This window comes from Triturus cristatus, chromosome 3_2 (assembly GCF_964204655.1).
Source record: "Triturus cristatus chromosome 3_2, aTriCri1.1, whole genome shotgun sequence".
NCBI classification, from domain to species: domain Eukaryota; kingdom Metazoa; phylum Chordata; class Amphibia; order Caudata; family Salamandridae; genus Triturus; species Triturus cristatus.
The window spans coordinates 1,162,959,532-1,162,982,291 of NC_140584.1; the positions used below are offsets into that span (position 1 = coordinate 1,162,959,532).

A 22,760-nucleotide genomic window follows, 5' to 3' on the forward strand; every position below is an offset into this window, starting at 1 on the left:
GAAACTTTACAGAGAAAATCCTCCTAAATGTCAATGATAGCTGGTTAATTTAGAGAGGGGCTTCATTCAAAATAGGCAAAGTTGGCAAGTATGCTCTTGAACAAATAATAAATCTTTCCTAATGGCTTCAATTTCCATCATCTGTAAAAATGTCCTGTGCACATTGCTGCGTTTTGTCTGCCCCTCTCCTCTCTGCACCTCTGTAGAGGCGGTCTGCTTTCAACTTCTTTGGCTCCCAAAGCATTGGGATGTCTGTAAGCAGTGACATTTGGTGGGCTATAAGCCTTGCATTCTTATTGCTTTGGCTGCGTGGGGCAGATTGCCTGTTATCTTCGGCCTCGCCCAGATGTATTGCCCAAGCCCTACACCACACAACTTGAGACCGGCATCTGGATGGTCTTATAATACCGATAAGGCCCTGGTCCAGCACAGCTAGTCTGTTTACCATAAACATAAAATGCCTTGGGCTGCCAATCCCTACATGAACTTGAAAACCCTTCATAAGAATTCGCTGTGGATAGAACAGAATTTCTGAAGCTTTCAAGAACTAATGTCATTAGACAGCATAGATAGTTCTGTCCGATTTTTGTCCTGTTGACTCACAACCTATTACAGGTTGAATTCTAGCATGGTTAGATATACTCAAAGCAGCAAATCTACACTGCATAGGTCACTGGTGCTCTTCTTAGCAATTTAAATAGCCATTTTGTGTTATGTAAATTTGCAGATTGGACTTTGTTGGTTTAGTGGCTTCTAAATTGTTCTGGTATGCTGAATCTTTCTACATTCCGATTACCTGTAGCACTTGGCCTTTTTGTTTGACCACCACTATGACCACATGGATTCAGTGGTGCAGTTATTCCTCTGGATTGTCGGACATCTTAAAAAAAACGCAATTGGAGCTACACAATTTTCCTTTATTACTACATACCTGTAAAATTATGTTATTTTAGCCTACCAGACTCTGTTTACTAGGGGATGCAGAGCAGCAGAGACTTGAAGTTATCAGTGCTAGTAAGTGGCTTAGGAGTTTGTTTGGTAGTTGGAGAAGGGGCAGACCGAATATTGAACTGATCTTCAGAGTCGTTCAACTACACTCATGGCATAGAAGTATCCATCTAGAATGTAAGTAGCGTATTTTGGTTGTACTAGTTTGATGGGGCAATGTTGTGCTCCATCATAAGTTAATGTTATATTATGGCATTGATTATTTGTATAGCGTGATGTTCTCTTCAGGTGTTCAGTGTGACTAAAAGAAGGAAGGAGAGGACCTGAGGGGGAAGGGGAGAGCAGGAAGAGGAATGAGGGAACATGTTATGCTGTTGTTTTTTATAAAGTTCATGTCTTTTTTGTACTACTTTGAAGCAATGAAAAGGAACAGATCAACAAAAAAGCATTAGAAAGGATGGGAAAAGAAGAAACGGGGAACATTATGTTATGTCAGGTTTTATGTGTTCATGCAGAGTAGGTTACCCTTTGGTGTTGAAGTGGAAGAAGGCTAGACCTAATGTTATCCCTTGTATTCTCATACTCTTGGGTTCTGCAGATAGCTATTCATAGAGATGAAGCAGTTTTAGTATTCAGTATATTGAGGGTTTTTCCAAAATCTACCTATTTCAACATTTTCTTTAAAGATGGTCTCTCCTACTCACGAACCTTGCATTGCTTTTGACCAGGTCTTTCTAAGCAGCCCAGTTTCTTATGGTTTTGTGGTTGTTGTAGTAGTACAATAACACCCTTTGGTTCTTGTTACCCTTCAGAGGTGGATGGCTACTTTGAAATACTCACCTTGTGGTTGTCAATCTTGTATCCCTCTGCATGAGTCCACTGTAGTCGTTGCTAAAGTTCTCTGAGCATGAATGTCCTCTTGCATCCTTTATTTTCTTTTTACTTCTTTGCACTTAGATAATGCGGGTAGCCTAACTACTATGTTCTAACTATACTACATAGGATGTCAGTAATAGAGAGCACAAACCATTTATAGGTGCACAAACTTTCTGTAATTGTTAAGAGAAGGCGGTCCTGCTTGGACTGTGTCCTGCTAGGACTAAACCATTGTTAGAAGTGAGGTCTCTAGTTGGAAGAGATTTGCATCTGTCCAAGTAGGGACCACCACTGTAGTCAGGGTAAGTCAGAGACACACCCTAAATTAACCTGTGCTCACCCTCTGGTACCTTGGCACAGAGCGGTCAGGCTTAACTTAAGAGGCAATGTGTAAAATATTAGTGTAACACTTAAATTACAGTAACTTAATTAATACACCACAAATAGACTCCACACAGGTTTATTAAAATAGAGAATATTTATCTGAGTAAAACAAGAAACAACACAAACAAGCTGCAGTCATGATATGAATGTTTAAAAAATAAACCAAAAATAGTTCTTAGATGTCACTAGCTGTCAAAAGGTTACTTGAGATCGCGAGGGACCGGTGCAGAGTAAAAGTTTGGTCTGACCGCGATGGAGGGCAGTCCAGCTACAGGACCCAAACAGGTCCCGCTGAAGACATACCTTAGATGGATCTTTTGTGGACGTTTAGAATCTTCTGTATCACCGTCAAGCCGTGCAGAGAGTGTACTGCGTCGTTGTCAAGCTCCGTTGAAGTGAATGCAAAGCTTTGTTGTCAAACCGCTTTTGCATCGTCACTGAGCCCCACATGCTGTGGATTCTTCGTCGGCAAACAAACTCCTTGTTGGCGTCGAAGCAGCACAGCGGCAGAAATGTTCACGTAGTTGAAGCGACACTCAGCTGATTGTCTCCCTAAACCAATGTGATATAGCTGAAACTGATCTAGCGGGATGTCTCGAAAGGGTGTCTGCCTGGATGGAAGGCTCTTATTTGAAACTCAATGGGGCTCAAACAGAGCTGATGTTCTTTGGTAAAGCCAACCCCCTGAAAGCCAGCTCATTCTGGCCCAGGTGTCTGGGCCCAATGCCCCTTCCTAAATAACAGATCTAGACCCTTGGTGTTTGGCTGGACCACGATCTTATCTTTAAGGAGCAAGTACGTAAAGTAGCAGGTAGTTGTTATGGGATTTTAAAGATAAGAAAAATCCTCCACCTGCTGCCTTTCATGCCAGGAGACTGTTGGTTCAAGCGTTGATTCTCTCTCGACTTGATTACGCCAATGCTCTTTATCTAGGATCTCCGTGTTCAACTATCAAAAAATTGCAGACTGTACAAAATTGTGCTGCACACCTCCTTATGCAGGCCCCAAATCGGGTATCTGCAAGGCCTTCTATTGCCACCCTCCACTGGCTCCCGGTCGCGGAAAGAGTTCAGTTTAAATCACTGTGCATCACTCATAAGACTGTCATCTAAGGGTCCACCTATTCTCCGGTTAATCATCTCTCCCTACTGTCCCAATTGGTCCTTGCGTTCAGGGAATAAGCATCTTGCAGTAGTTCCTAGGATAAAAAGGTACCGGAGTGGTGGACGTCTGTTCTCTTACAATGCTGCGAAATTGTGGAACCAGCTACCTAATCATATTAGTCTTGAGGATAACTATCTGACTTTCGAAAACTCCTGAAAACTTTTCTGTTTCCTTGAAGACCGTCTGTAGTTCAACGATTACTCCGCTTTTAGCGCTGGGAGGCCTTCTGGTAGCCATGCACTTTAGAAATGCAGATTCATTTATTCTTTCATTTTTGCAGAAATCAGCTGCAGAACCCACTTCTGAGGCCCAGGACTGAAGGGGGGCCACCTCAGGCAAGGGTAGGACTCACAGATGACAGTTTAGCAGCACCAGCAGTATTGCAGGTAGACTTTTGTGTCCCTGAGACTTCAGATAACAGGAGGCAAGCCAGTGTGCACTTGAGGTCACTCTGCTTTCAGGTGAAATGGTCCAGTCCTTGTCCTCAGGAGGGCATGGATCAGCAGGCAGCATGGCAGCTCAGCAAAGCAGAGAAGCAGTTCCTGACAATAGACCGTCACAGCAAAGTGGCAGTCCTTTCAACACAGCAGTCTTTACTCCAGCAGAGTTCAACCCCGGTCCAGAAGTGTACTGATTTGATGGGGCCAGAGCCCTGGTACTTCTACCCAAAAGTACCTTTGATGTAGGGGTTGACTTCAAAGGAGTTCTCTGAAGTGCACAAGGAACCCTTTCCACCGAGCCCTGGCTCTAGACTACCAGTAGGGGATAAATCAGCCCTTTGTGTGACAGTAGGACGCAGCCCGTTGAGATGCAAGTGTGAGCCACCTCTCCTGTTTCTTGCCCAGGAAGGCTATCAGTATGCAGATAAATCCTCTGTCACACCCAGCCCTTCATGTCTTGTGGCTGTGTAGAGGTAATGCACAAAGTGTAGCTGTCACCCAGCCCAGACATTTATTGGAGGCAGGCTGCAGGCACACAGGGAAAAGTTAAGAACCGAGATATGCCCACTTTCTGAAAGTTAGTTATACAAGGGGTGGGCCCTTAATCACACTGCTAGAATGGGCCGATAAATACTAAATAATCAAAAGCATCTAGATGGCTATTTGATGGGCTGCCACTAATTTAAGCAGACTCAGACCAAGCTAACTAATAAGATGGTCTACATCATTTATTTATACATATTTGCTCATTATTCTTCATTTTATTAATTCAAAAAGACCGATATCAATACACTTCTCAAATTACATAACATTTATAAATTCAAAAAGACAGATATCAATACACTTCTCAAATTACATAACCTCTAGACCAAGTTAGAACAACAAATAACAATCATTTGAAAGAATGTTGCCAGTCGAGAACAAACAACAAGTAACCCGCAACAACAAATTCAAAGGAACAACCCCGGGTTACCAACGGGGGTAGATATTTAGAGCAAGAGAGGATATACATTTTTTGTACATTTTTTTTTTTTAAGCCAAACGGTGACCGGGAAGAATGATTGATGGTCGCTTTTGAAGCACAAGTGAGTCATCGCGTAGGAAACATTGTATCTACTTGAAACCATATGAAGACGCCACGCATATGCTAATACCTTTGAACGTATTTAAATTTACAGACAACTGACGTGGAAGCGTCTGCGACGTTTGAAAACAACAAAGCTGTTTTTCTTTCCAATCTGTTTTTGCAAACACTCGCAGGTGAACACAACATACTGCAAGAAAATAACGCTTGCGTGTTCACCGCCAGTTGGCATAAAAATACGCCAGTGAAGCATCTTATAGGATTGACTTGCGGAGTTCTTCCTTAAGGAAACACTTATAATTTGCGCCACGATCTTCAAAACCGAACAATCAGAATCCAGTCACAGCCCTGAGGAGAATCCCTCGTAATAAATAGGGATTTGAAATGCGTTGGCATCATTTACCATCAGGGGAAGAGTTTCAATAGAAATATATACAGCGACCGGGGATAAAACATTTACTAAAAATGTATATCCTCTCTTGCTCGAAATGTCTACCCCCGTTGGTTGGTAACCCGTGGTTGTTCCTTTGAATTTGTTGTTGCAGGCTACTTATTGTTGTTTGTTCTTGACTGGAAACATTCTTTCAACTTATTGTTATTAGTTATTTGTTATTCTAACATTGTCTAGATGTTGAGTTATTTGAGAAGTGTATTGATATCTGTCTTTTTGAATTTATAAAATGAAGAATAATGAGCAAATATGTATAAATAAATGATGTAGACCATCTTATTAGTTAGCTTGGTCTGAGTCTGCTTAAATTAGTGGCAGCCCATCAAATAGCCATCTAGATGCTTTTGATTATTTAGCACTTTCTGAAAGTGGCATTCCTAAAATGGTAATATTAAATCCAACTTGACCATTAACGAGGATTTATCACCACCATTCCTAAGATATTAAACATGAAGTAGCTACTCCTTTCCAATCAGAAATTACAGCTTAAAAGGTGTTTTAAGGAATCCATAATGCTAGCCTATTGAAGGAGTAGGACTCACATCAGTGAAATAGAATTTAGCTGTTTGTCATTACCAGGACATGTAAAAGGTAAAAGTAAGTGTCCTGCCTTTTAGTGACACAGCACCCTGCTCTTACGGTCACTTAGGGTCTACCTTGGCGGTGACTTATGTGTAATAAAAGGGGAGTTTAAGGCTTGGCAAGTGGTTTTAAATGCCAAGTTGAAGTGATTGTAAACTGCACACACAGGCCCTGTAATGGCAGGCCTGAGACAGGTTTGAAAGGCTACTTGTGTGGGTGGCACAACCCGTACTGCAGGCACACTAGTAGCATTTACTATACAGGCCCTGGATACATGGTATACCACTCTACAAGGGACTTACTGGTAAACTAAGTATGCCGATCAGGTATACACAAATGTCAACTTGTTTAGGGGCAAAGCACATGCACTGTAGCACTGGTTAGCCCACAAAAAGATAACGGCAAAAAGTGGAGGGAAGTAGGCAAAAGGTCGGTGAAGATAACCCTAAGGATAACGAGTCCAACAACCGTTTTGTTTTGTTTTTTCCTAAAAGGGAAATGAAACGAGTCGTCAGATTCTTTTATTTCTTTACATTTGAATGTGTCAGATTTAATATTCAGTTTAAGATTTTGAAGCAAGAACACAAAACCCTGATTTATAGATGGTGCAAGAATGTGCCACGTTTTCACAGTATTCTATTCCCTGCTTAGAGCATTGGAAGGCACTAGCTGGCAGTTATGAGGTGATAGCCAGCCCCTACAAATGAGGTGCTTTAGCATCCCCCCCAAATCAAGGAGTTTTAGAGGAATCAACCAAGTGGTGATCTTGACTTAGTTACCAAAAATACATTTGGACCACAGGTCAAGCTGTACTTAAATCTGGTCCCGTACTGTAGGAAGATATGTAGCTCTTAGGAAGACATTAGAGCACATATCAAAGATGGCAACCTGAATAAGTAAACCCGTTCCCTCTGAAAGCTTTTCAACTCTTGTCTTATATTTTGCCCAGGAATTTAAAGAAGGCCGACGTGCCAGCCACACAGCGCCACAGGTTCTATTCAACCACAGAGAACCCCCGCTAGAGCTGAAGGACACAGATGCTGCAGTGGGGGATAACATTGGGTACATCACCTTTGGTAAGTTGGACAGACATGCAAGATTTATTCTTTCATCCTTGAAAATCTGTCACATCTTTGTTATTCCAACAGTTTCAGTGTGGTGATACTTTTAAAAGTAGGCACCAAATGTCAATAGTAATTAACCATAAAAAAAGAAACAGTTCATAAAAGTAATCACTATTCATAGGAACAATAGGTAGATATATACTTATTCAAGAGTGAAAACCACACTAGAAATTGACAGGGGTATGTACATTTTTTTGACTGTACCACCAAGAAGAGTGTTAATTGTGACAGTCTGCAACAATCCCCATTTTGTTTTTCATCTGTCTGTGTGGAATTCCAAACCATCCTGTTTCCTCTTAAAAAGGAGGTTTCTCTCTGTAAAACCAGAGAATGTGATCCTATAGGTAAGGTATCTATACCATGGGCGTCAGTTGCCACAAGTGATCGTGGTGCCTCTGTGTCGAGAAATGGTCTCCAAAAGCCAGTGCATACCAAAGCCATTATCAGTGTTGCTTTGAAATTGTGTGCGTAAAGAATCGTTTCAGTTTTGTATAGTCGTGTAATCTCTCTTGGGTATCTGAAAGGTTACAATACCTACAATGTTTTGATCTACTGGAATTAGGTGAGGCGTCCACTACCACTTGAAACCAAAGGGGAACCGGAGGGGGCGTCAAGTAGACTTGTTGGAGAACGATTAGTTCTAAATAATGCAAAAGAATAATGTTTCGTCTTGTATCTTGATGTAAAGCACTTGTGAACCTGCTGTCATCCTTGTAAATTAAGTTTCAGCTGACTAAATGCCATAACCCAGAAAGACGAAAGCGAGGGGTGCCTTCAGAGGGATTCAAGTTCTGAGATCAGTGGATGTGGTGGTAGAACACTGTCCTATCTTGTACCTCCGCAGAGGGAGGCGTAGATTAAACTTCGCTAGTGAATGGACATATGCATGACTTGTCAATAGTGTTTTGTTGTCAAAGTTAACCAGCATCAATAGGTGCCATCATTTTGCATTGGTGAATCAGACATCTCTTCGCGGTCCAGTGTCAGTAGGCGAGCGACTCTTCTTAAGGCTAGTTCAGTTAGTCTTAGTTTGAAAAAGTAGTTTAAGCAGTCCTTGATTTTACTGACTGACATTTATTCAAAATTTGAAAAGATTGCCTTACAGGTGTTGGTGTGTCATCTCTCTCTAATGTGCAGTAACAAAGGTCAAGGGCAACCCCATAGGTCAAAAGGAACCTGAGTAATTTTATAATACATTTTCACAACTGCTTTGCTACGGGTTTCATTAAACTCCGATATTTACCATTTATTGGCAAAAAGAATTTAACTCCTCGCACACAATGTGGCTCAAATAATTACCATCTAAACTATATGTAATCTCATTTAGTAGCTAAGAGGTCAAATAAAGTGCAATAAGTTAGTTAAATGCCAAAAAGTGTTCACTCTTAGTTCTTTAATGGGTCCCCTCCTGGCAAGCCCCCCCTGAATGTGTGTGCTTGATGCGGCTTATCACTTACATGGAGCAGGGCTTGCAGGAGTGACGTTGGGGATTCACGGGCAAAGGTGCAGGTAACAGGATAGCCAGGACGCAGTGAGACAAGAAGTGATGAGGACAGGTACACACACAGGCAGCAATGGCTGCTTCATGCTCTATTCTTCCCAGATCCCATTTCCTCTACTCATTGGATGACCCTTCTAAGGGTCTGTCTATGAGGGAAGCAGACGGGTAGCTCGAGATGAGACTCATCTGCTGCCAGAGCTCGGGCAAGACTCTAGTGTACGCTTAGTCTGGGAATAGCTCTCCCTTTTGGCATTGCATCTCTTCCCTAAAATGGCTTCACAATCTTCCACTAGACTGCTAGATTGGGCTGTAAGTAAAGGTATCCACTCTTGCATGCCCTATATTTCTGTTCAATGCCCTTCTGCCTTTCTAATGTCAGATTCGTAGATTGGGGTGTATCTAAAAGTATACTTTCTCGCATGCCCTGTATAACTGTATATCTGTACAATGCTTTGCTGCCCTTTTAATGCCAGACTCAATACTCCACTGTGGACAAGCCACTCAAGGAGTTAGTCACTTAGATGTATTCAGCAAACTATCTACATAGAAAAACATATGGACCTTTTTCAGTAGTTAACTTTATTCTTGTGCCAATCCTGATGAAAAAGGGGAGAAGGCATAGCTAAAGAAACCAGTTTAGGTATTGTGCCAAGTTTTTGTGACGCTCCAACGGGTGACATTCAATACTTAGTTTTCTTTTCTGCAGCATAGTGATCTGGGGAGGGATCCATGCTTGTTTCCAGTAGTTCTCCATACATATCCTCCTCAGATTGTTGTGTGATTTCACCGCAGCTTTCAGGAGTGTTAATGTGGCATGCATCTTTCAAATCTTCTGTACAATAAATGTTCTTCTAAAGCATTTTGGGCGTTCCTTCAATAAAGTGACAACAGTATGGTAAAACCAAGGCGCTTCAGGGCATTGTTGAGCTTAAAATGATCCCAGTAAACAAAAAAGGTACCAAAATAGCTTTTACAGATCCACCCGCTAAATCTAAGAAGAAACCTACATCATATTAATCAAGAGAGGATGTACATGCCCAAATCTACATGTAGAGGTGAATAACTTCTCAATATACATTGCCATAATGTGTTTGTAGTGATTCTCTTGTGATATACCATAAATGTCTTAGGTGCCCTCAAACAATACCTTGCATAGCCTCTTACTCACTGATTCAGGTGCCCTTTCTCTTGAACATTCATTGGTGTACCCATGCACAGAATCCTCTTTCTGAGATGTTAGACCTCTGCTACTTAACAAGTTCACCTTGTGTTTTATATCTCCAGTTTTGTTCCCCCGCCACACCAACGCCAATGCCAAGGACAATACCATCAACCTGATCCACACGTTCCGAGACTACCTGCACTACCACATAAAATGTTCAAAGGTATGTTCACAGCATTAAGGACAGGGCTTGCAGGATATATTCGGATGAGTCAAGGAATGGGATGCGGATGGTGCTGCTTAATTTGTGAGCCCGAGGTTGATAAATGAATTGCATTCAGTGTGATCCTGATTTGATATGACCAACATGCCTGCTTCACATGGAATACAAAGGCAGATGAGCGATAAGGTCACTATTCCGTTTCAATTCAAATAACAGACTAACATGTCCACCAGTTAAATTAATTGCATATTTCCCTATGCTAATCCCCACTAATCCTGTTTGGGTTCTGGAGTAGCGTGCTTCTCACCGAAAAGCGCTTCAACACGTCATCTGTGGTAGCAAGCGCTATATAAATGCAAACCTTTTCCCTCCACTATTCTTCTCAATCCATGATAAGGTCACTATTCCATTTCAATCCAAATAAAAGACTAACATATCCACCACTCACACTTTCATATTTCACTATACTAATTCACCACTAATCTTTAATGACTTCCTGAGTAGTGTGCTACTCGCCAAAAAAAGCACTTTGACGCCTCGTATGGGGTAGTAATCGCTATATAAACGCAATTACAATACATCTGGTTCGACAACAAAACCTGGCAGATTTATGTTTATGCATGAGTTTATGGAGAGAAGACATGTAAATGTGTGCCCTGTTTCTATAGAGGTGTCACTGTAAGTCGTAGCTATGTTTGGGTCATGTGTTGAATATGTAGTAGGGTTTCCACTTTACCCATGCCATTAGGACAAAATGTTTCCAGTGCTTCACTTTTCTGTTGTGCAAAGGTGTGACATGCTAATTGGCTCAACGGAAGCAAACCAGACAGCAAATGCCAACACATATTAGATTATAAAATGAAAGTCCAAGCTAGATCACGTCTTAACATCTTGAAATTATGTGGCAATGTTAATAAGTGGTATTAGTATTTTTATTTCTGTGTTGCCATATTGTATTACTGAGACAGAGGTTAATGTAGGGTTCTTTTCCCAAAAATATTTGTCTCTTGCCTAGAAGAACACTTAGTAAGTGCTTAGTGTTTTACCAAGATCAGTTAATAGTTATCAGTCATCTGATTGTTTTATTTTGCACATTAATCTCCAGTATTTATTTTTTAATTTATTTCCTCCTTTCGTGGTGTATTTATGCTGTTTTGTGTATTCATTTAATCCAACTGTCAATTTAGTAAAGTGTTCCTTTCACTAATCCAAAGATTTATAATATAGGTAAATTTGAGGAAAACAACTTGGAAGTGTTTGTTAATGGAAAATACTGAGTTATGATTATAAAGGAATCGTGGAGGTATCGTATGCGTTATGTGTGGTCAGTTTTAAATTAAATTGTCAGAAAGCACATACATCGCAATGAGGTTTCGAAAGATTTACTCTTATGCACCATCTCTACATTCAAAGCACTTAATCTGCTCTGGGCAATTCTCTCTCACCACATTTCTGGTGTCGATATATCGGAACTAATCACTCAGTATTATGTCTCCTGCATGCAGAGATAACGTGGCCTACCTAGAGTTACCTATACAAATCGAGAGTTCCATGTTAGTTAACTGAAAAAGACCTTACAAATTAACGATTTCAAATGTCCTTTGGAAAGCGCAGCAAGGAAAAAAGGCTAGGGCAGTGTTGTTGAATGTTATTATATCATAAAGGTTGGGCAGGAATTTAGAGGGCGAATGGCCAAGAGAGTACCTGGGATCCAATTTTAATAGAAAGTATGATTCTGATTGTAAGTATGAGAGCAAACAAATTAGCAGAGAGAGTCGAGCCAAGATTCTGGCTGGGCTCTAAAAAGATTGTTTCGCTCGTAAACTGGGCAACAAACACCATATAAAAATACTTTAAAGACTCTTGAAAATTCAAAAAAGTGTATTTCTCGAACATGCATAAGCGTTTAAATTTAGTACATCAATTTATATCTCTGCATTGAGAGGCATGTATTGATCTGGACATATTTTTACCTTAAAGATATTCATGCTCCCACGCCCCGCCTTGACAACAATGTCAATAGTGAATTAAGAGGCAAGTCTGTTGTCATATGCACCCTTAATGTGGCCTAGATTCCTATACAGTGCAACATTATAGTCTGTTTATTTCAGACCCAACAGAGGTGCTTGTGTAGCACACAACAAGTATTAAATAAGACACATTAATGAGTAGAGGAAAAGAGATACTCCTCTTAGGCAAAGAGCACTTGGGCAAATATTTTATTTCACTATAATTCCTTTTTTAGGTCGAGCCTAGCGCAGCGCACATGCACTGCTCTATGGGAGGCTTCTTGTGAGCACTCCAAACTTCTCTGTGTGGCTAGGAATTCCCCCGCGCATTAGGTTGTTTGTTGCCTGTGTCAATTCATTTTCGTAGCCTTCAATTGGCTAAATGCGGGCGCATGATCCACCTTTTTAGCAAATGCTCGCTCCCACACTGTTTGGCTTGCGGGAGCGAGCAGCGGCGCGCAGGCTAGCTGCTGCATTCCTTACAGTGCGTGCGCACTACTCGTGCTCTTGTTTTTCTCTTTATGTTTCCACCCGGGGCCTCTCTGAGTAAATTCGTTACAGTGCGCGTGCAACACTCGCGGTCTTTTTGTCTTTTCTTACTCTTTGTTTTTCCCCGCTTTTATGTTGTATAACGTTAGCTATTGTGTACACGACACATGCCTAACGTTGTAGGTATGCGTATTTCAGTAACTTGCCTTAAATAAAAATTAAAGTGTATGGAAGGGAGCTGTTTGCATGGGCGACGCTGTTATAACACCAAGCTGTTTACTTGTTAATTGTGGTCTTGTGATGCAAATGCTTTCTTTCTCGATATCCTACTTGACTTAAGGAGGTGATGACGTTTTACAGAGCTTGTAGCATTGTCTTGGTCCTTGTATTCGGATTTGGCCGCTCTGTAACCCGGCCGTTTTTTCCGTGATGCCATCGCAGCAAGAGAATGACTCTTAGACCTCAGCACAACTCCTGACGTTGTCGCTCATTCTACTCCTCTCACAAGCTTTTCTTGGCGTTGGTTTGTAAATACAGATTCTGGTCCGGCATACAAATCTAATGCCAACTTTGCTTCCGAATAGTATGCCGCGGTTTTCGCTTTAAACCTTTTTACGCTCGGTGGCAAAGGATGTGGCCTAAGGGACAGAGCTGCCGGATTTGGTGCTGGGGAACCAGGTTCGAGTTACATCGTCGCCTCAACATCCTGTGATTCTGGGCAAAGCATTTAATCTCTCCGTGGCTACCAAAAATGAATTTGTCCTTGTGTAACGCAAATATGAAACAAGAATGGAGTCGATGGGAATCCTAATCGTACCATTTTTATCTGTTTTAGTTAGACCTCCCGTCTAAAAAGTCTGTCGTTATTTTCTTTTCCATGGTATCCAATGAGCTATTGCACATGATGCAAAAGTGGTGCAGATAAGCCTGACAATGCTTCAATTCCACACGTCTATCCAATCCGGGCCACCAAAAATAAGTTCTGATAAGTCTCTTCATAGACAACATGCCTAAATGGCTTTCATGTGCCAATTTCAAAATGCGATCTCATAAACCCACGGACAGAATACATTTCCCACTTTTAAATAACATATGTCTTCAATTTCTAGCTCCTCCGAAATCCTCCAGAAAGGGGTATAGTTTTGTGGGAACTTCCCTTTTTCTAGACCAGCCTTCCTTCACAAATTCCCATAATTTCAAATGTAACAAATCCTCCTTCACTGCAGCTTTCCACATCTCCTCATCTACCCCTTCAAACTCCTTGGGCATAACATCAGAAATACTGGCAACTAAGTCTGTCTCATCCTCCTACTTTCCTCCCCACAGTCTCTGGGAAGCCTACAAAGACAATCCGCAGTGACATTTACTTTTCCTGGTACATATTCAGCTTTGTCATCGTACTCTTGAAGTCTAGACGCAAGCCGGGCAATACGTGCAATGGCACCACTTCCATTCCCCCACCCACCAGAAGATAGTACTCTGACTAATGGCTTATGGTCTGTCTGAAGGGTGAAACGAGCACCCCAAACAGAAATCCTGAAGTGTTCTACAGCTCACACACATGCTAAAAGCTCCCTTTCAATTAATGCATATCTTCGTTCAGTTTCACTAGGGGTTCTTGATGCAAAATCTACATTCCACTCTTCGCTCCCACCCTTCTGGGAAAACACAGTTCCCACTCCATAAAGACTGGCTTCTAGGGTAATTATACACTCTTTGTTAACTCAGAATGACTTAAGCGTGGGCGCTTTAACAATTTCAGATTTCACCAGCTCAAAAGGTTGTTGGTGTCTATTAGTCTACTGGAGCTTCAAATTCTTCCGAGTGAGTTCTCTATGGGGTTCCATTTTAGTTGCGAGCACCTTAATAAACTTACTGCAATACTCGCATAGTCCAGAGAATGAGAGTAACTGTTCCTTGTTATTTGGCACTGGGGCATTAGCAATGGCATCCACCAATTATTGCTTTGGCACAACTTCTTCCTTGGACAAGGTGTGACCCAAATGCGCCACAGATTCCTAAAACAATTTGCATTTGACTTCCTTCAGAGTCCACCCCTGCTTACCCAACTCTTCACACACCTTCTTCAAATGTTCCAGATGCTCTTGCTTGTTTTTTGAGCAAATCAAAATTTTATCTTGGAAGCACTTGACAAATTCCTCCATGCCCTTGAATATGTGAAACACTGGCCGCTGAAAAATGGATACAGCCGAAGCTCGACCAAACAGCATCCTCTCGAATTGGAACAAACCCATGGGAGTTATGAAGACAGTCAATGACCTAGATTCAACGCTCAATTCAATCTGATGGTATGCCGAACGTAAATCTAGTGTAGAAAACAGTTTCCTCTTCTAGCATGCTAACCATGTCATTGTTGTTGGGTAGAGGAGAGCAGTCCACCACTATATTGGCATTCAATGCTCTGAGATGAGTGCACAATCTCAAAGATTCATCAGCTTTGTGGGCCAAAACTATGAGAGAAACCCACTTTGAAGACTCTTTCTCCTCGATAATTTCCTCATTTAACATGTTCTTGAGTACATTATTGAGCTCTTTGAGTACATTAATGGGTACTCCCATCAGCTTTTGTTTAAAAGGATTTGACCCGCTCCTGAGGTTGATGCGGTGGAAGTATCCTTGCAACTTTCCTAACTTCTTCAAAAATACACAAGGAAACTGTGACATAAATCCTTTAATTTTTTCTGAAAAACCAACATCTAAAACAGGATCTCTGCTGCGTGGATTTAGAATTATATCTAGTTTCCACTGGTCCTCCCACCCTAGAACATTAACTCCTCTCTTTGCTACATAAAGTTTGATGTGAGCTTCCCTACCCTTAAACTCCACATCCACTGCCATAAAACCTTCCATATCAATAACCGCTCCATCACAGCTTTGAGCCATAATGTCAGATTCTACCAAATCCCCCAAACCCTTGATGCTACCAAACCGCTCCATAAAATACTCCACAGTAATTATAGTCCTCGGCGAACCTGGGTTAGTCAGAAGTTCTAGTTCTCTATTCAGTTTGTGAACCTTGCACTTGGATGGTTTAACCACTTCCGTTTCCTCCTCATGGTTAAGGGATAACGCTATGCCTTTTTCCATGTCAGTATCTGATCCTCACTTCACACAAGCAGATTCTTTTGTAGTTTCCATTTTACTACCGGAAGTGATAGTTCCCTTCTTCTCCCCATTGCATACTCGTGAAAAGTGTTTATGTCCGCAATTGCTACATCCTTTTCCAAAAGCAGGACAATGGGATGACGAAGCAATGTGGTTAGGACTGCCACACCTATAAAAAGGGGAGGTTTTGTCATACTTCTTTCCTACAAGTTGTCTACAGCCCTGGTACACACTTCATCAGTAGGTTTTGCCTTCTTATAAGTAGAATCTTCTACAGACCTCATCCAAATTTCAGATTGCTCTATAGCCTTGGCAGTGGAAATAGTATCCTGCAAATTTGGATCTTCCATCACCCACAGACGTTCCTGCGCCTTTTTATTCTTAGCATTAACTATAATTTGATCTCTTATCATTTCTTCTGTTAATGCACCAACATTACAATGTACAGCCAAAACCTTGTAACGCTGTTAAATTATCAAAATCTCTCCATCTCTTTGTGCTCTTGTGTAGAATTCAAATCTATACAGCACTAGAACAGATGAAAGTTTAAACCTCAGATACATCCTTTGAAGCACTTCATTCAAAAGCATTTTGCTCCCCCTCCCCTTGAGATGCTACAGCAGGCAACGTTCTGAAAACTAACTGACCCTCAGATACTAAACAATGGATTCACCATTCATAAGTAAGAAACTCTTCTTTCCATCTTGCCCAAGGTAGGGGTGGATCACCCGAACACTGTAAAAACTGAATAGGAGGTTTGAACTGCGTTTTCTATAATAAATATATCAAATAAATAAAATCTGTGTAAAACTCAAATACTTTAGTCTGTTTATGCTGTTTACATCAGCAGCAAAACATAACTAATAATGCAGAAAGGTTAGTCAAATAGCTGTGTGCATCAGTGAGAAAGACGCTGTGCGCATAAACATTTGAAGGAGCTTAATGTACTCCAAAGTAAGGTCCAACCTCAGTCTTCACCCTTTGATATGCATCTTAAAAACCGGAAATTCCGAGGTGTGCATTGTATAAGCTGTGGAATAGAGCGCTGACTGACTCTCCCAAGCTGTAAGCATCGGTGTTAGAAACAGGAGTAGAGACTGGAGCGGTTATTCCCAAAATGGCGGTATGCATGAGCATGTTGATCTCGTTGAACGTATTGCGTGCTTCATCCCCAGTGATGAAAAGACTGAACAGCAAGTCGACAATGATGCAGGCAAAAATTCCACCGTGACATGATGCAGGTAAAGGCGTCAGATTGCACGCGCTACAGAAGATGCCATTCAGAAACCCTTGTTTGAAAAATATTTGTTTGTAATTTTGGGCAAAAGTACAGCTGTATGGAGTTGTTCAACGATAAACTAAATTACAGGAAGTAGTTGCAGAAAGTCACGTTGAAATTATCTGTAGCAAGGGAATAGAATATCCCAAACCGCGTAAGTAGGCCTATCCTCAAAAATTGTGCCAACCCTGTGCTGTTAATTCTAGAAAGGTAACATAACTCGTCGCCAAATTTTGTAGTAAATCCATGCTCTCCAAGGCTATTACAAAAAGATTTATTACAGCAACAGCACAGGACCTGCCTTCAGCCCAGGCAGTCCACTCCCAAGTACCCCACATTCTATATTTAGAATAATACTGATACACAATACATTTAGAGGATAACAAGGCTGTTAAAGAGACATAATGATAAGTACAACAATCCTGTGTAACTAGTACATATGCAGGTTGAGTTAGAAAAACCTCCTCCTGCCTATCCCTCTGTTGCATTACTATGGAGACGCCCTATTGGGGTTTGCTTTTCAACATTAACAGTTGTTAGAGTACATTAGTAATGCTGTATTTTGTATGTATTGAAATTCAGGCTTATATTCATACACGGATGAGGGCAAAGACGTCCGACTTCCTGAAGGTGTTGAACCGCGCTCGTCCAGATGCTGAGAAGAAGGAGATGAAAACTATAACGTAAGTACCAGTGGACACCGGGCAAAAATAATGGCACTTCAAGAAAATTCAAGATCCTGCACTGTATGGCCTTGGATGCTCCGCTCTAGTTCACTTGTATATAGAAAGCAATAAAACATGGACGCAAGAATAATGGAGCGTTTTTTTTAGAATGGGACAAAAAAAATGGGCTCTCTTTGGAGGACTCTTTCAGAATCCAATACATAGTCACCACATTACACTTATTTGTTGTTTGCTGAGAAGAATAAATGCGGTGATGCATCAGAAACTGTAGAATAGATGGTATTTAAATCAACTCCGCATGGATGGATTTATTAGCTAACAACAATGAACATACAAAGATGTTAACTATGCAGTCTTTGGCTCCTGATTGAATTTGTTGTGATTGAATTTGTTGTGATTGCGGGTGAGGATAAAAATCTAATTTTATTTACATTAATAGATGCAAGAACTAAACCTCCAATGTTCTTTACGGAGACAGCAAGGACTAGCATTGCCCTTCAACAACAAAATTACAGTTTATTATCAATGCCAAGATCGACATCCAATGCTAAATTTGATTGTAGACCTCTAAATGCTAACTTAATTTAGGAGAACAGAACTGGTAATGTCCATAAGCACTAGACTTTTAGGCATTCAAAGCATGTTAATGTTTACCTTCTACAAGATGCAAAACTATTGTTACTAGTAAACGTTTACATCCATCATGGTATCTCTGTAGACTATACTAAGATTTATCATCCCAAGCGGTGTTTCCAGGCTCCAGATAGAATTTGATAGGAGCATGTGCTATAAAAATATCCTTTACTGAGGAAACATTTTGTGTGTCAGCAAAACCTACCTTGTTGGTATTTTGTAACGATAAAAGTATTACTGGTGACACCAGTTACCTGAATGTCTATACCTGGCCATGACATCAAACAATTGCTCTTTGAGGTTAAGGCATACGCTGCACAGGTACAATCTTGTATCTCAAAATAGACGTGCCTTCAAAGAAATGTGCAACTCTAGCTTTGAGAATCCTAACACATTGTTACATTTGTTTTTTTTTTCAAAACATTGCTATCATAGGAAACTAATATTGAGTCCCCTAACTAATCGTACAGTTGTTAGAACTGCCTGACTGACTTCGGCGTTACTATTGGCAAATATGCATCGCTTCTAATGCAAAAACTTAGTTCATGAAAACATGCACAATAATTTGTCTCAAACTGAATTTGTGAGTCCTTAATATAAAATCACAAATGGAGTCAAAATGCACGTGATCGTTCATTGTGTTCAACATTTTGCAGGGATTTGGGGATAAGTATTGGCATACTTTAGGTTGCTGTCAGAGTATGGAGCAACAACGCTGTTGGTCCAATCTGCCATCCTGTTTTTGACATTACTGCACACCAGTGGTTATCTGCTTACTCAGCAATCAGGAAAAATATACCAGGGTTTCACGTTTTGTTTTGCCTTGATTGGAAACTGTTTTAGTTATAATTCACTGCAGACAGTAGGTTCTTCCCAGTGTGTATTTGTATTACTATACTCTTACCTGTACCTTTATTGAGGCTCTGAATTCTTCCAGCACGTTCAATACAGCTTCTCATTCCACCATTATTGAGAATAACACCTGTAACTAGATAGAGGAAATTTCCAGTCACAAACGACTGCAGAGTTAATACCCTGAACTCCTTTCTAGGAGACTTTTCTCCAAGCTCTGTTGCCATCCAGCTTCTTCTGCTGGTTCCGGAACCGCTACTTATACAGGTCTTGATGAATTTGTTTCTTGCAGGTCTCAATAACTAGAAGCTGCTCCTTAGTGGTGATGGTTGTGTTTAGAATTGCACTCCACGAACCTTCAAGATTTGCCTTCTCTGGCAGTCTGTCTTTCTCAAAGCTTTTGATCCTAATGGATTTTGGACTCCCAGGACTTTGTTTCTAGGAATAAGGGGTAATGTGCTTCATTTTCCACCGGCTCCCTATCCTGGTCATTTGTTGTTGTTGCATAGGCAGACTGGCCTGATCAAGCATGTCACAGTATAGTCTGCTACTTCAGGGAGGACCATCTGGTGTCATCTCACCTGAACTGTGACAACATTTCTGAGATCAACCAGGTGCCCAACTCTATGGTCACTTCAGTAGTGTTGTTATGATCAGACCATGCTGTCCTTAAACTCCCTCCCATTTTTTATATGCATAGGGCTAACTCGCTGTCAATAAGAGTCGCCAAAACACTTGCTAAGTCCACATGTAATTGTTCTGGCTCAGGTCATTTAGAGACAGAAGTACTCACCACTATGAAATCTCCAGTGGAACCTGGATATACAGAAAGGTCCTGACTACAAACTACAGTCGGCACATCTCAAAATTGACTGTTCCTGGTACTGTCTCCTGCCCGGGACACCAGGCTAGTTTGGAGGGTCATCATTGGCCCATCTTTGCCAAAATAGATTTCAAAAAGGGTTATGAAACTGTCCTTTCTGCTGCTGAGACACAGAAAAGCCTATAGAACCTGGAGCAGCTGATTTGTGATTCCCTTTCGACGAGGGAACCAGCTTAATCTTTTTAGATCACTGTCAGAATGTGGAGTTAGTGCGAGATCTACCCCAATAATTCATGACCATATCACCCCGGACTTAATTCAGCTTAACTGGCTATTTTACTTTTATTTGAAGAGTTTTATAAAGCGCGAACATGACCCAAAAAGGGGTGAAGCAAGGATTTGCTTCAAGATTGCTTGCCTGACGCACAAAGCGATTCACTACAACACCCCCGTCTACCTAGCAAAAAAACTTGAGCTATCTGGCTCGAGTCGGAACTTAAGAAGCTCTAATACTCTACTTTTGAAACCATCCAAATTCAATAAGAAAAGAACTTACAACCGTGCCTTCTCGGGTCTTGCTCCTAGAATCTGGAATGCTCTTCCTCCTGAGATCAGATCCAACCCTTCGACTACCTCTTTCAAAAAACATGTCAAGTGGCTATTACTGAACGACCATATACTACAATAGCTCTGATGCCATCTTTTATCTACTCCCTTCGCCAGCTGAACTATCTTTCTTTTTCCGATTGCTCTTAATTTGTGTTCTCGCCTCACGGGTCCTTTTTGATGTATCACTTGCTGTAACTTTTTAGTAACGTGTGTTCTATTTTGTACCGCACCCTTGTTTTAAAACGCTTTCCTTGTACCCTCCTTTGTACAGCGCTCTGATACCCTTTTTTGGGTCATGTTCGCGCTTTATAAAACTCTTCAAATAAATAAATCCACCTTGGCAATGTCTCAATGGAGAGGTCAGGTGATTGTTCTTCAGGCGGTGCAAAAGTTTAGATTATTGCAGGTGATGGATGGGAACATACAGAGCTGCATCAACCTGGGTTCAAAATTCCTACGTCTCAGACTGATGGAACCAGACTTCACTCCTGTCCTGTATATCCGGCACAACTCTCAGAATATCCATGCCTCACGACATTTGTGTTTTTGCACATAGGATCTGTTCATCTCTTCTCAGGCGTCCATTACCTGACATGGTGAAAAGCTTCTTGTCTCTCAAAGACCTTCCCTCCTCAAAGTTAGTGACCTTTTGGCCTTTATGAACTCACCTATTATTAGGGAAGATGGGGAGGGGAAAAAGGAGAGTGGGAAACAGAGAAAACTTTAAGTAAGTGTGACCGAGATAGCGTCCACAGAAATGGCCATGGAATTTAAATTGTGTAGGCTGTCAAAGCACAAGATGAGGCCATAGATCTTCGATGTGCTTTTTTCCAATCCCTGTTCTGCACCACAAACGTTACAGAATGACCCACCAGAAGATGAAAAATGGATACACGCTGAACATTTTTACCAAGGTTAACAAAGTGAGGTTATGATGAGAAGTAGCTTTGGCTGAGTGTTTATTGGTGTCTTCCTTCCTGGCAGTTATATCCTTAGTTAATCGTCACACAGATTGAAAAAGAAGGTCTGCGGGCATACAAGGAAATCCATCTTAACAACTCCGGTACAGCTCGGCCTTCACCTATTCTTCATCTATCCATTCTCCCCACTTATTGTCATCTCAGTTAACATTGGTCTAGAGAGAGGGAGAAAATGAACACATAGAGGGATTTCGAGTGGGTATAGCGAGTGTGATGTGAGCAGCAGGGCAGTGCCCGAGTGGGGCTACACGTGAGCTTTCTTTATACTGTGAGCATGCTACTCTACCCTTCCACTGCACCTTTCCCCGCACTTTCTGCTCATATCCTCGCCCTGAGACTGAAGAGACTCCATACACTTAAGCCATAAAGGGTATTTCATTACTGCAGTGTTTATGCCAACAGACCTATTATTGTCACTACAGCGGAGCATCTAAAGAGTCATTTACTAACAAATTATTTGTAAGTGTAAGAGGCGACCAAGAGCCACCGTTTAGTGGCAGTATGTGTAGTCCAAAGATGGATGATTAATAACTGGGTTGAGTAAGTTGTCTAAGTCTTACTCACAGGATCAGGGAAGTCTTCTCCTCCCAGTTTATCTGGTCAGTAATCATGGGTGCTGCATCAGCACGTAAGCTGTACATTCATTTAATCAATATCTTATTTAATGCCACTGTAGTCTTCATCACCCAAGTGAATTGTGTTATTAAAAAATCCTACTACATGCACCTTCTGTGGTAATCCTCATCAATGGATTGCTTGATTCCTTGAATATCATGCCTGGGCTGCTGTAGCAGGCTCTGTGTTCTACTCCAAATCAAGGCAACAAATACATCTATGCATCTTCTCTTATTTGGAATGAAAAAATATGATCACATCACCACCACAGTTGTAGTTTTGCACCGGCTCTTATAAAGGCGCGATCAAACTTTAAAGTCCCCCTGCCTTGTACAAAAAAGCCAAGCATAGACGTCCTCCAGAGGGATCGTACCAGACTTACATGCCCAGCAGCTGATCAGTAGGTTGGTCTACAAGAACAAACTGATTCTTCACCCTGTAACACACAATATGTTGGAGTCAATCACTCCATACAAAAGGCCTCCCCGTATGGACCTGCCTCCTTCGTGGTTTACTCTTTATTGTACGAGAGTCTGTGTAGTGATAAGAGGTATAAATCATTATTTGTTCTGCTACACCGCATACTCTCCTTGCTCCCTTCTATATCTCTTCACTGTCCTTACTAAGCTCCAATCAACTGAATGCTACATCTAAAATGCTTTATAAGGGGGAGGAGCCAAGATGGCGACCGGGACGGCAGCGTAGATTCCCGGCTCCGTG

At 41.3% G+C, this 22,760-nt stretch overlaps 1 protein-coding gene across 1 annotated transcript in view; it reads left to right on the top strand.

Moving 5' to 3' along the window:
- Positions 1-22,760, top strand: part of ARPC2 (actin related protein 2/3 complex subunit 2) — a 96,777-nt gene that overhangs the window by 69,871 nt on the left and 4,146 nt on the right. The window contains exons 7-9 of the mRNA XM_085650014.1: positions 6,879-7,005; positions 9,839-9,939; positions 17,425-17,525. Coding sequence (XP_085506140.1) covers positions 6,879-7,005; positions 9,839-9,939; positions 17,425-17,525 — 329 coding nt within the window. The remainder of the gene's footprint in view (positions 1-6,878; positions 7,006-9,838; positions 9,940-17,424; positions 17,526-22,760) is intronic.